The 13834-nt window shown below is 43.6% G+C and overlaps 1 protein-coding gene across 3 annotated transcripts in view; it reads right to left on the bottom strand.

The window, feature by feature from the left end:
- Window positions 1-13834, bottom strand: part of mapk8ip1b (mitogen-activated protein kinase 8 interacting protein 1b) — a 148654-nt gene that overhangs the window by 60618 nt on the left and 74202 nt on the right. For all 3 annotated transcript variants that reach the window (XM_063063117.1, XM_063063118.1, XM_063063119.1), the window contains exon 2: window positions 5743-5848. In XM_063063117.1, coding sequence (XP_062919187.1) covers window positions 5743-5848 — 106 coding nt within the window. The remainder of the gene's footprint in view (window positions 1-5742; window positions 5849-13834) is intronic.

Raw genomic sequence — 13834 nt, 5'->3', positions numbered from 1 at the left:
ACTGCCCCCAACACACTCGCATTTCTCGCATTCTGCTTGTGTTTTCCACAGTGAAGGTTGATGCAAAATATTTAAGTTTGTCTACCACTTCTTCTTCCCCCATTACTACCTCTGCAGTATCATTTTCCAGCAGTCCGATACCCACACTCGCTTTTCTTTTACTCTTTATATGAGAAAGAAACTTTTGGTATCCTTTTTTATATTATTGGCTAGTTTACTTAGCTTACACCAGTGAGTAAGAATAGGATGGTTTGGTAGATCAATGCGTGGCTGAGGAACTAGTGCTAAGGGCCGGGATTCAGATTTCTGGATCATTGGGATTTCTTCAGGGGAAGGTACGACCTGTACCTTACAGCTTAACCTGGGGGCTGGGGGGAACCAATAACCTTGTGGGTAGGTTTGCCAGAGCTGTTCATGAGGTACTTGGCAGGGTGACAGGATTCAGAGCAATAGGGCTGAGATTGGGTTCATTGGTTTACAGAGGCAGTGTGTAGTGAGACTGCTAGCAAGGAGAGGCTGACAATGGGGCAAAATTGCAGACAACAGGATGAGTAGCGATGTAAAAGGTGGACTAAATTGAAAAGAGTGAATACAGGACTGGTGGTGTTATATTTGAATGCACGCAGTGTACAGAATAAAGTAGACGAACTTGTAGCCCAGTTACAGATTGGCATGTATGACGTTGTGGCCATCACTCAATTGTGGCTGAAAGAACATTATAGTTGGGAACTTCATGTCCAAGGACCCAAGGACAGGCAGGTAGTCAGAGGGAATGGCATGGCTCTGTTGGTAAAAAGTGAAATTAACTCATTAGAAAGAGATTACATAGGATCAGTAGTTGTAGAATCATTGTGGGTAGAGCTAAGGAACTGCAAAGGCGAAAAGACCCTGATGGTAGTTATATACAGAACCCAAACAGAAGGAAAGATGAGATCTACAAATTACAACAGGAGATAGAAAATGCATATCAAAAGGGCAATGTTACGATAGTCATGGGGGGGTGAGGTTTAAATATGCAGGTAGACTGGGAAAATCCAGTTGGTGCTGGATCACAAAAGGGGGAATTTGTAGAATGCCTATGAGATAAATGGCTTTTTAGAGTGACTCGTGGTTTAGCCCACAAGGATGTCACCTATTCTGATTGGGTATTGTACAATAAATAGGAATTGGTTAGTAAGCTTAAGGTAAAGGAACACTCAGAAGCCAGAGATCATAATATAATAGAATTCATCTTGCAGTTTGAGAGGAAGAAGCTGAAGTCAGATGTATCAGTATTGCAGTAGAGTAAAGGGACTTACAGAGGCATGAGAGAGGAGCTGGCAAATTTGATTAGGAGGGGATACTAGCAAGAATGACAGCAGAGCAACAATGGCTCCAGTTTCTGGGAGCAATTCGGAAGGCTTCGGAAATTATAGATACATCCTAAGAAAGAAGTAGTACTTTAAATGCAGGATGATGCAACTATAGCTGACAAGAGAAGACAAAGCTAATATAAAGGTCAAAAAGAGGGCATACAATACAGGTTTTTTAAACCTGGTGCATAAAGTCCATAAGGAACTGACTCTAACTCATTCCATGACCAGTCCCGACAGGCCCCAGTTGCTTTTTAAACCTAGTGTGTAAAATCCACAAGAAACTGTTTCCAACTCACTCCACAATCTCCTGCTGTGTAGACAAGACCCTTTATGTGCATATAACAAATCTACAGTACTCTGCAAAAGTTCAGGTACAGATATGTAGCTAGGGTACATAAGACTTTTACACAGTACTATATTTTGGTTAAAATAGGAAGGTGGTTGGGAAACAGGAATAAGAGTACTCAGCTTTGTATTAGCTCAGTAGTACCCACCACCCTCTGTGTGAAATTTTTTCTCTGTATTCTTTCAACCTTATTTACATCTTTCCTGTAGGTAGGTGACCAAAACTGCACACAATACCCCAAATTAGGCCTCACCAACGTCTTATAATATCCCATATCCTTTACTCAATGTGCCAAAAGCTTTCTTTACGACCCTAACTACGCCGTCACTTTCAATGAATTACATACCCTGTGTTTCAAGGTCCCTTTTATCTTATAGCACCCCTCAAAGCCCTACCATTCACTGTGTAAGACCTATCCCAACTGGTCCTACCAAAGTGTAACACCTCACACTTGCCTGCATTAAATTCCATCTGACATTTTTCGGCCCTTTTTCCACCTGGTCCAGATCCTGTTGCAAGCCACGATAACCTTCCTCACCATCCACTACGCCCCCAATCATAGTGTCATCCGCAAATTTGCTGATCTAAGTTAACCACATTGTCACCCTCATCATTGACATCAATGACAAACAACCATGGACCCAGCACCACTCCCTGTAGCACTTCACTAGTCTCAAGCCTCAAGTCAGAGAGGCAACCATCTACTACCACCCTCTGGCTTCTTCCAGAAAGCCGATGTCTAATCCAATTTACTACCTCATCCTGAGTGCGGGTGACTGAACCTTCTTGACCAACCTCCCATGTGGGACCTTGTCAAATGCCTTGCTAAAGTCCACGTAGACAACATTCACTGCCTTACCTTTATCAACTTTCCTGGTAACTTCCTCAACAAACTCTATCAGATTTTTTGGACCTACCACACACAAAGCCATGTTGACTATCCCTAATCAAACCATGTCTATCTAAATACTCATAGTCCTTTAGAATATCTTCCAAAACTTTCCCACTACTGATGTCAGGCTCACTGTCCTACAATTTCCTAGTTTATTTTTTTGAGCTTTTCTTAAACAGCAGAACAACATTGGCTATCATCCATTCCTCCGGTACCTCACCTGTTGCTAAGGATGATTTAAGAATCTCTGCTAGGACCTTTGTAATTTCCGCACGTCTCCCACAGGGTCCAGGGGAAAGAGATTTATAACCTCAGGATGATAATCTCAAGCCATGGAGATTTATCAATTTGCCCCAAGACAGCAAAGAACTCCTCCTCTGTAATCTGTACTGCGTTCATGCAGCTAATGCCACTTTGCCTCACTTCTATAGACTCTGTGTCCTTCCCCTGGGTAAATACAATGTAAAAAAAAAATTATTTAAGATCTCCTCCATCTCTTTTGGCTCCACACATGGATTACCATTCTAAATTTACAGAGGATTAATTTTGTTCCTTGCAATCCTTTTGCTCTTAACATTTCTGTAGAATCTCCTTTATCTTACCTGCTAAGGCAACCTCATGATTTCTTTCCAAAGTGTTCTCTTGCTAAGGGTGCAAAAAAAGATTGCACTGTACTGCAGCAATTTTATGTATTGTACATAATGTACAAAACAAATTTCATGGCATATTTGAGTGATGATAATCCTGATTCTGATATGGGTCTCTATTGAGAACAGAGTGGGAAAGGGGCAGGGAGATGGGAATCATGGCTGGAAGAGGGGAAAGGGAGAGTGAAAGGAGTGGGAAGTACCAGAGAAACATTCTGTAATGATCAATAAACCAATTATTTGGAATCAAATGACCTTGCCTGTTATCTCTGGGCTGGGTGTATCTGCACCCATACCATCCCTCACCCCAGCACTCCTTCTTTGTTCCAAACCCCTCCTGCAGCTCTCCACCCTCGCCATTCCCAATATCCTTTGACCCCGCCAAATTTTACAAAATCACTCTCTGCTTCACGTTGACAAATACAGTACTGTTCAAAAGTCTTGTACACCCTAGCTATATATATGTGCCTAAGACTTTTGCACAGTATTGTAAATACAAGCACAATGTTTAAAATACATTTAGACAGGAACGTGGATAGAGTAGTCCTAGGAAAGTTATGCACTTCGTGGTAGACCTGTGCACTTGCTCAAGAATGCAAATATTTAATCAGCCAATCATGTGGCAGCAACTCAATGCATAAAAGCATGCAGACATGGTCAAGAGGTCCAAACATCAGAATGGAGAAGAAATGTGATCTAATTGACTTTCACTCTGGAGTGATTGCTGGTGCCAGACAGGGTGGTTTGAGTATCTCAGAAACTGCTGATCTCCTGGGATTTTCAGGCACAACAGTCACGAGAGTTTACGGAGAGTAGCGCAAAAATTTAAAAAAAACATCCAGTGAGGAGTGGCAACTCTGTGGGCAAAAATGCCTTGTTAATGTGAGAGGTCAGAGGAGAATGAGCAGACTGGTTCAAGCTGACAGGAGGACGACACTAACTCAAATAACCACACATTACAACATTGATCCTTGAAATGGATGGGCTACAGAGGCTGCAGATCACAAACATATTCTCAGTGACTAGTTTATTAGGTAGTGGAGGTACTTAATTATATAGCCACTGAGTGCACAATTACATGGTCTAAAAGACAACTTGTCAGGTACATGGATAGAAAAGGCCTACAGGAATACAAGTCAAAGACAGGCCAATATGACTAGCTCAGACAGACACTTTGGTTGGCAAGGACAAATTGGGCCAAAGGGCCTGTTTCCATTGTGTATGACCCTGCTCTTCCATGGTGCAGAACCAGTTTGCAAACTTGGTCAACACATATTGGAATTGACAAGAGACAGCTTTTACTGCACTGTTCCCTCTACAGAAATTGCTAAAAATGTTACATGTTGTTACAAGCGGTTTAATAGGTATAAAATCATATTCATTGCTGCTGAATAACTCTCTATCTCTGAAAATCTTCATCCTTGTAGACTTCTATTTACCCACAGTTAGAATAAGATTTTGTGTACTTTGTTTATGATAAGCCTGTTATTATCTTAAATATTGGGAAAAAAAGATGGAGCTTTCTTCTTTTTTTTTGTGCCATGCTTAAAAGTTAAAAATTATAAGCGTTTTATTTCCTGATCCCACCTTTCAGAATTCATCAGTCTGACTGACTTCCTAACTTACTTGACACTATCACCGTAATGAGCCACTGTAGCTTCCCCGCAGAGAGAAGTTTACATCAAGAAAGAGAAATTCTGGTCTACAGAAGTGTTTGTTTATCACAGAACCATTAAGGCACAGGAGGAGATCACAGGTAAACCAATCCCATTCTCTCATAGGCTTGCAAATTAATTTCCTGATATACAAAGCTATGAGGGTACAGGCAGGGTTAATGCAAGCAGGCTTTTCCCCCCACTGCGGTTGGGTGAGACTAGTACTAGAGGTCATAGGTTAAGAGTGAAATGAGAGATATTTAAGGGGAACCTGAGGGGGATCTTCTTCACTCAGAGGGGGGGTGAGAGTGTGGAACAAGCTGTCTACAGAAGAGGTGGATGTGGGTTTGATTTTAACATTTATTTGAACAGTACAGTGCAAACCTCTGAGGCACATATATATATATAACTAGGGTACCTAAGACTTTTGCACAGTACTGTACATGGATGGGAGAGGTATAGAGGTCTATGGCCCAGGTGTGGGTCGATGGGACAGCTGAATAACACTTCAGCGCAGACTAGCTGGGCTGAAGGATCTGTTTCTGGACTGTAGTGCTCTATGACTCCTTCAAGTGCCTGCCCAACTCCCTATTGGAATTTTAAATATATCCTGTTTCCCCTGAGGTAGTCCTAGTGAATCTATTTATAGCTTTGCCTAAGTCTTTTAGCTAGAATTTTAATCCCATCTACCTTGAACTCATGGGAAGACCTTCCCTTCTAGTCATCCGGTTTAAACTCGACCCAACCCTGCTCACCTCTGTCAAATCTCCTCTCACCATTGCACCCTTGCCCAAAGCCCTCACTCGTTTGCTAACATCCCATGCGCCCCGTCATCGCGAGCTCTTACCCGAGTTGCCAGACCATCCTTACAGTGCAGACTGATCCCGCATTCATCCGTTATTTCCGACAAGTCTTCATCTTCAAACTCTTCCAAACTTATGTCATGGGTTAACCTGCAGTGGGAAATGAACAAAAGGCCAGGTCAACACGTGGAAAACTGCTCATCCACACACAATGGCAACATTCGACAGCTGATACTCTGTCTACGTGCCTCCCTGCCTCGGTAAAGCAGCCAGCATCATGAAAGACTCCAACCACTCTGGATGTTCTTCCTTCCCCCCCCCCCCACCCATCGGGCAGAAGAGCTTGAAAACATGTACCACCAGGCTCAAGGATAGCATCTACCCCACTGTATCATTAGCTCAAAATGACCTCTTGTATGATAAAATTAACTCTTGACCTCACAATCTACCTCCTTTTTAAAAGATTCAAGATTGTTTATGGTCATTCTTCAGTGCATGAGTGTAAAGGAAAGCACAATGAAGTGAAAACAAAATTAATGCAAAAGAGTTACAATTCTCTGGAACATTCCCACCACTGTCTGTAAGGAGTTTGCACCTTCTCCCCGTGACCACATGGATTTCCACCAGGTGATCCGGTTTCCTCAAACAGTCCAAAGACACACCAGTTGCTAGGCTAATTGGTCATTGTAAATTGTCTCCTGATTGAATTAGGGCAGGGGTGTCGAACTCATTTTAGGTCACGGGCCAGATTGGGCAAAATGCGACTTCACGCGGGCCGGATCAGTTGTGCGCGCATGCGCTCCCACAGCTTTCGTTGCCTTCGTTTTTTTTCAACCTGCTCTCATGTGTCTCAGTCTCTGCTATAACTACGAAGTGTTTCACTTTATGAATTTCGTTTCTTATGAAGAAGACTGCCTAGCAAGCATTATTTTTATGATTGGTATTAAGTTACAGTCGTAGGCTACAAGAAAGTTGTGAAGAGAGAGCAAATAAAAAACAATGCTATTTTGGCTAAGATTGTTTTGGGAGCCACACCCTTTCCATTAATAAACTATTTGAAATCGAACATTAGCAGACACAAATGTAGACCTAACGAAACAAATTGTGAATGTAGGCTACGCAACTGCACCTAATTTTTATTAGCCTGCTTCCAGCAATCAAACTCAGACAATGAACACAGATAGCCTCTAATTTTTATTGAAGTGATCACATTTACAATAATAGAATAGTCAGAAAATGAATGAATCACAATATTATGACACTCAATATTTCATAATGCATTTTGCTTACTTATCACAGTGCATCAAACAGTGTCACTCATTTTTCACTTGCTGCTTCCAGTCACCTGACATCTCTTGGCTTTAACCAGCCTGTCAACATTAGGGACCAGTTTCTGGGCAGTTGTGATTTTCATAATGTCATTTAGATGTCTGTGTGTCAGCTGCGAGCGCAGTTTGGATTTGTTAATGTTCATTATGGAGAATGCCTGCTCACGGAGATATGTTGTCCCGAACGTGCAAAGGATCTTTGAGGCAAAGTCTGTCATCTTGGGGTACATCGGTCCCAGGTATTGATAGAATGAGTCCAGACCCACAGTCTCAAATTTATATTTCAAAGCTGAGTTACACTGAATTTCAATTAGTTCCATTTGGAGTTCCCCCGGCACATCTGATGCTGCGTTGACGGCAAACGGCAAGCAAAATAGTGAGAATTCCTTCTCGAGCTGAGTGAAGACTTGGAAATGATTCTGAAACTCACTTTTCAGCCGTGATATTTTGTCCTTGTACCTGTCATTATTTCCATGAGTGACACGCACAGACTGCAGAAGGGAAATGAGCTGGGTTGCTCCGGGATAGTTGTATCTCCCACAGGCCTAATTTAATTTGAAGGCACAAACGCTGCCGTAGTATTCCGTAACAAGTTTGTTGCAGCCTTGCATGTTAACATTAAGCACATTTAAGTGCTCTGTTATATCCACCAAAAATGCAAGATCATGAAGCCAGTCTGGGTGCCACTGGCTTCCTTTTCTCATTCATGAATAGCCCAGTTTCCGCACGTAATTGAATAAAAACGCTTGAGCACAACCCCTCTGCTCAACCAGCGGACTTCAGTGTGGTAGGGTAGGCCGTGTCCAATATTACTTTCGGACAAAAGAGTGTCAAATTGCCAACGGTTGAGTCCCTTGGTTCTAATACAATTAACCGTTTTGATTACTACATCCATGACATTGTCCATTTTCAGGCTCCTGCTGCATAACACCTCTTGGTGTACAATACAATGAAAGTTCCAGAATTCCTACTCTGGATTCTCTGTCTGAACTTTCTCTCTGAGTTTCGCAACACCACCTGCCTTTTTCCCGACCATGGACGGTGCGCCATCTGTTGCCACGCTGACAGCGTGACTCCAGTCAACCCCCATTCGTCCAAGGCCTCAACGAGGCTGGAGAAAACGTCGTTCGCAGTTGTGGTGTTTGTCATGGGCACCATCTCCACAAACTCCTCGGTGACGGTCAAAGACGCATCAACACCACGAATAAATATTCCCAATTGAGCTACATCAGTCACGTCGGTGCTGTCATCAATTACAATACAGAAGGCAATAAATGACTTCACTTTGTCTTTTAGTTGACTGTCCAAATCTCCTGCAAGGTTCCCAATTCTCTCTGCCACAGTATTTCTTGACAAGCTGATATTACCAAAAGCCTGTCTCTTCTCAGGGCACACCAGCTCAGCCGCCGTCAGCATGCATGCTTTGATGAATTCCCCCTCTGAGTATGGCTTCGACGCAGCAGCTATTTTGTTGGCAATAATATAGCTGGCCTTGACAGCTCCATCATGAGTCTCTCGACTTTTGGTGAACACTTGATTGCTGTTTTTTCAGAGCTGCTTCAAGCTCACTTACTTTTTGTGTTCTGAGTCCTGCGTACTTGTCATATTTTTCTCCGTATGACGTGTCATAGTGTCGTTTGATATTGTACGCTTCTGCCACAGCCACTTGTTGCCAGTATGTCAGACACACAGGTTTGCCGTTAACCTCACAGAAGAAAAAACGATCTTTCCAATTATCGTTGAATATTCAACCTTCAATGTCAACATATTCTTTTCTTGGAAAGCATTTTGAACTACAGCAGTAACCGGGAGGAGAGAGCAGCACACCGCGCATGTGCAGCCCTCCGGTGAAAAATGATATCGTATCCATTAAATAGGGGCCGTGGACAATTCTGATTTGATGGAGATGGACGTGAAAGCACAGAGGAACATCTGGAGAAATTTCTGAAATGCTCGTTCGCTGCTGTCGTTACTGCGCGGTTGGGAATCTTCTGGAGGGAAGGCCTCAAAATCCCCAGCTTTGCCTGCTGTTGGCGACCGAGATTGAGGTTGAATCGTTGGGACAGAGATGGCGCTCAGTACTCGGTGTCGGAGAGCTGATCGGAGCTCGAAGTTTTCGGATGACTCAGAGACGGACTGTGGTCGGCATGGCAGGGAGAGTTTTTCTTCCTTCTCCCGTCTGCGTGAGATGTGGGATATTTGAGAGACTTTGAACTTTTTACTGTGCTCATGGACTTCTTCATCAAGTTATGGTATTGTTACACTGTTGTAACTATATGTTATAATTATGTGGTTTTGTCAGTTTTTTCAGTCTTGGTCTGTCCTGTGTTTTGTGATATCACACCGGAGGAAATATTGTATCATTTCTTAATGCATGCATTACTAAATGACAATAAAAGAGGACTGCCTGTCTTCATAATCTAAAACAGTCTCAGCCTTGCTACAGGTGTTACCCCCTGAGTACTCTGTGTGTTTATACTGTGTCTGATGATGTAAGTGGGACCCTAGTGGTCTTCAGTGCAGGGTGGTAGGTGCTTATGCACAGTGGGTGGTTAACTGCTGCCTATTGTTTTCTAAGTACACATAACAAGCTGGCGGCACAGACAGTGGTGGGAGAGAGGGCAGCGAGGGAGAGAGAGCGGCTGCCGTACAGATACATAATAAATGGTCATGAATATACTTTCTTTTTTCCCCAAATCATCCTGCGGGCCAGATTGGACCCCTTCATGGGCCAGTAGTTTGACACCCCCGGACTCAGGGTTGCTGGGCAACATGGCTCAAAGGGCCAGAAGGGCCTATTCCGTGCTGTATCTCAATAAATACAACAAACAAATAAATAAATCAAACACAATGAGCACAACGAACACAATATATACAACTATATCAACCCTATCATGATTTTATATACCTCAACAAATTTGAACCCCGTTCTTTTCATTTTTTATTTAATCTGTTGAATTTATTTTAGAGATACAGTGTGGAGCAGACCCTTCCAGCCGCTTTGCCCCAGCAAGCCCCGACAAATTCAATTAACCCTAATCAAATCACAGGATCATTTACATTGACTAATTAACCTAATTGGTACGTCTTTGGACTGTGGGAGGAAACCCGAGCCCCTGGGGAAAACCCACACATTCCACAGAGAGGACAGACAGAGACTCCTTACTGACAGTGCTGGAACTGATCACCAAACTCCAGAACACCCTGAGACATACATAATGGCCACAATGCAACCCTGGTGCCTATGGTAGCCATTCTCCTGCCTATTCTGGTCAGATGCTGGTGATCTTGCACGCAGTAGCCCCTCCAGGTCCAACCAACGGAGCAAATGTTCATCCTTTACGTGTTTCTTACAATCACAAGCCATTGTCGGATATTAAGAACACCAAGTACTGCAAGTCCTCCTCACAAGCAAGTTGCTGGATAGCAGTGAAGCTGCACAACATGGGCTTATTCTGTACCATGTCGGTGCCTGCTACAGTCACCCAGGCAAGAAGACGTTGGAAGTGGTGCGCAGTGCGACAAACGGTGTAAGTGGTCCCAAGACCCTGATGGACGTTGGTAGTACAAACTACTGCAAGTCTGGTTCGTTGGCAAAACTATTAGTGGGTAGCTGTGTGGCAGGGGCTAGGCTCTCATGGCACCACGTGATCTGTTACAGCCAACCAGGGGAAGGAGTGGGAGAGAGAACAGAGGCGTGATGGACTTGCTGGGATCTGTGCTGAGTTGCGGGCTAGCCACTCTCGTCGGGGCTCACTCCGTAGATGGTTCGTGGCTGACGCAGCGCAGGACAAGCTGCGTTGCTTTCATCTGCGGCTGACCCAGTGTGAGCTGAGGAACTGCTGCGTGCTCGTTCTTGCAGAAACATGGCTCTAGTACAGCACCGCATACACCAACAATCTTCAGGCCATGCCACTCTTGTGCTAATATGCTTGCAACTGCATGTGCTGGATCATAACTATATGTGTTCTGTGTGACTGCATGTACTGTGTTTTGTACCTTGGCCCCAGAGGAAAGATGTTTCATTTACCTAGCTGTATACATAGGTATAGTTAAATGATAATTGAACTTGAACTTAAACTTCTCCCCATAACCTTTGATGTCATTGTTAATCGAGAACCTATTAGTCTCCATTCTTAAATACATCCAATAACTTAGCCTCCATATCTGCCTGTGACAATGAATTCCACAGATTTATCACACACTGTCTAAAGAAATTGCTCATCTCTGTTCTTATCAACATCATTCTATTCCGAGGCTTTGCGCTCTGGTCCTAGACTCACCGTCTGTTGGAAACAATCTCTCCATGTCCATTCTATCCAGGTCTTTCAGTTTTCCCAACATTTCAATGAGCCCACCCCCGCCCCACCTTATTCTTAACTCCAGCTGGCCATCAAACGTTCCTCCTATTTAACTGCTGACCTTGCCTTTAATCACACACATGCAGAAGCCTCTTAGAACCTTCTCCATCATTAGCTGCTCCACACCTCACTACCATTTCTGGAAGATTAAATCCAGCATACTGAAGGAGTGGCAATGTGCTTCTCAATCAGAATGCTCTGAGACTTGGACATCCCATTCCCAGGTGAGCTGAGTGGGTGCCTGCATGTTACTCCCATATCCTTCTAGACCAGGGGTTCCCAACCTTGGTTAATGGCAAGGCTCCCTGGCACAAAAAGGGTTGGGAACCCCTGTTCTAGACAGTAGAGGCCATGACTGTCAAAGAAGCAGCAATCCAAGAGGTCCACAAGCTCTTCTGAATGCCAAGGCAAAGACGTTTACGAACCAAGAGCTGGTAAATGAAATTAGAACAGACGGCCAGCATCGGAATAGAAGACTGAGGGGCCTTGTCACATGCAGGATGACTGTGTACAAACAACCATTAGCTACGTGTTGGGATGGATGTACAGACTTTGTAGGGATGTCCCTGCAGCAGGAGGGAGTCTCACCTCAGGGGTTATTTCAGCTATAACGTAAAGCAGTTTCAGACCATGTGCATTGTGCAGAAGTGATGTGCTTTGTAAATGTGACATGAACAGGTTCATATTCCTGCAAATGCGATGTGCGTTGGTGCTGCTGCCTCAGGGTAATATATCTTTGCAAATTGGCCCATGGAACCAAACAAAATGAGACACTGAGCTGCATCAGGAGTTATTCCAAGGACAAAAGCATTTTAAGCACAGTCCTGATGAAGTGTCTTGGGTGGAAATGTCAACTGGATCATTGCATCAATGCTGCCTGACCTTGCTGTTTCCTCCAGCGTTTCGTGTGTGTTGCTTACGGAGAGGCAAACCAATCTGCTCTTCCAGGCCACCAACCCCAGCGCTGGAGCCCAGGTTGGACTCCATCAGGAACAGAGTGGGTCACGAGACTCACATCTCCTCTTGCAGTGTTCACCTCACCATCTACCCCGTTGTGATCGTGCACCTTACTGCCCACCTACACTGCACTTTCTCTGTAGCTGTAACGCTTTATTGTGCATTGTTATTGTTTTCCCACGTACTCCCTCAATGCACTGATGTGAAGAAGTGACCGGTATAGGTTTCATGAAGCTTTTCTCAGTACTTCAGTACTATAATAATAATAATAATAATAATAATAATAAACCAATTCCAATATCTAACAACAGACTCCCAAAACGCACTTTCTATTCCGAGCCCAGTCATGGGAGAAAATCATGGGCTGGCACAGTAATTAGTGACTAGCCAAACACTTCACAGCACCAGTGACCCGGGTTCAGTTTCAGTCATGTCTGTAAGGGGTTTGTACCTTCTTCCCATGACCATTTGGGTTTTGTCTGGTTTCCTCCCGTATTTCAAAGACATACTGGTTAGGGTTAGTGAGATGTGGGCATGCTATGTTGGTGCTGGAAGCATGGCAAGATTTGCCGGCTGTCCCCAGCACATCCCTGGACTGTATCGATCATTTCACTGTATGTTTCAATGTACCTGTGACAGATAAAGCTCATCTTTAAAAAGGTCACCGAGTGGACCACTAATCCAGACTTTAGTTGTCAAGGGGACCTGTGCAACCATGAAATTTGAACAATATTCCACCCAGGACATGTCCTCTTCTCATGACCTACCACTGGACAAGAGGCACAGGAACCTGAAGACCACACCCAATGTTTTAAAAACAGCTTCTTCCCCTCTGTCATCAGATGTTTTAATGGTCCTAAGCCTGGTTCATGGATACCTTGTTATTCCTCCTTACACTATTTTAATTAGCTTTATAACTTATAGTAATTTTTATCTGTTGCTGCCAGAAAGCAACAAATTTCACAGGATACGTCAGTGATAATAAATTTGATTCTGACGTCTGCAAACGTGTGCAGTTTCAGTAGTATTGTCTTGTCATTGACCAATTTGGAATATTTATTTACATCAGTGAGATGGAGGTGTACTGGGACATATGGCTCACACTTCACAAAGTACAGGAATCTGGAAATTTACTCAGTAGGAAGAGTCTGGGAATAGAACATAGAATAACTTTCTCCAGTAGAAACAGGGAGATATCTCTGAGAAATGCAGAAACTGGAAGATAATTATAATCAAATTATATGTATGAATTCAATGACAGACACTGACAACAGTGGGTTTGGTAGTGGAGTGATGGAAAGCAGACTACACTGAAGGGGAGTTACAGAGGTACAGAGCTGTGCAAAAGTCTTCAGCACACATATATAGCTAGGGTGCCTAAGGCTTTTGTACTGTAATGTAATTGTCAACATGGATTGGAGAGCGAGTTTGTAAAGTTGGTCGCAGCAAAGAATGTTGGGAATGGCGAGGGTGGCGTACTGCGGGAGGGT

Source organism: Mobula hypostoma, chromosome 11, assembly GCF_963921235.1.
Source record: "Mobula hypostoma chromosome 11, sMobHyp1.1, whole genome shotgun sequence".
In the NCBI taxonomy this organism is placed as follows: Eukaryota; Metazoa; Chordata; class Chondrichthyes; order Myliobatiformes; family Myliobatidae; genus Mobula; species Mobula hypostoma.
The sequence above is the reverse complement of the archived record's forward strand: the minus strand, read 5'-3'. Positions and strand labels throughout refer to the sequence as shown.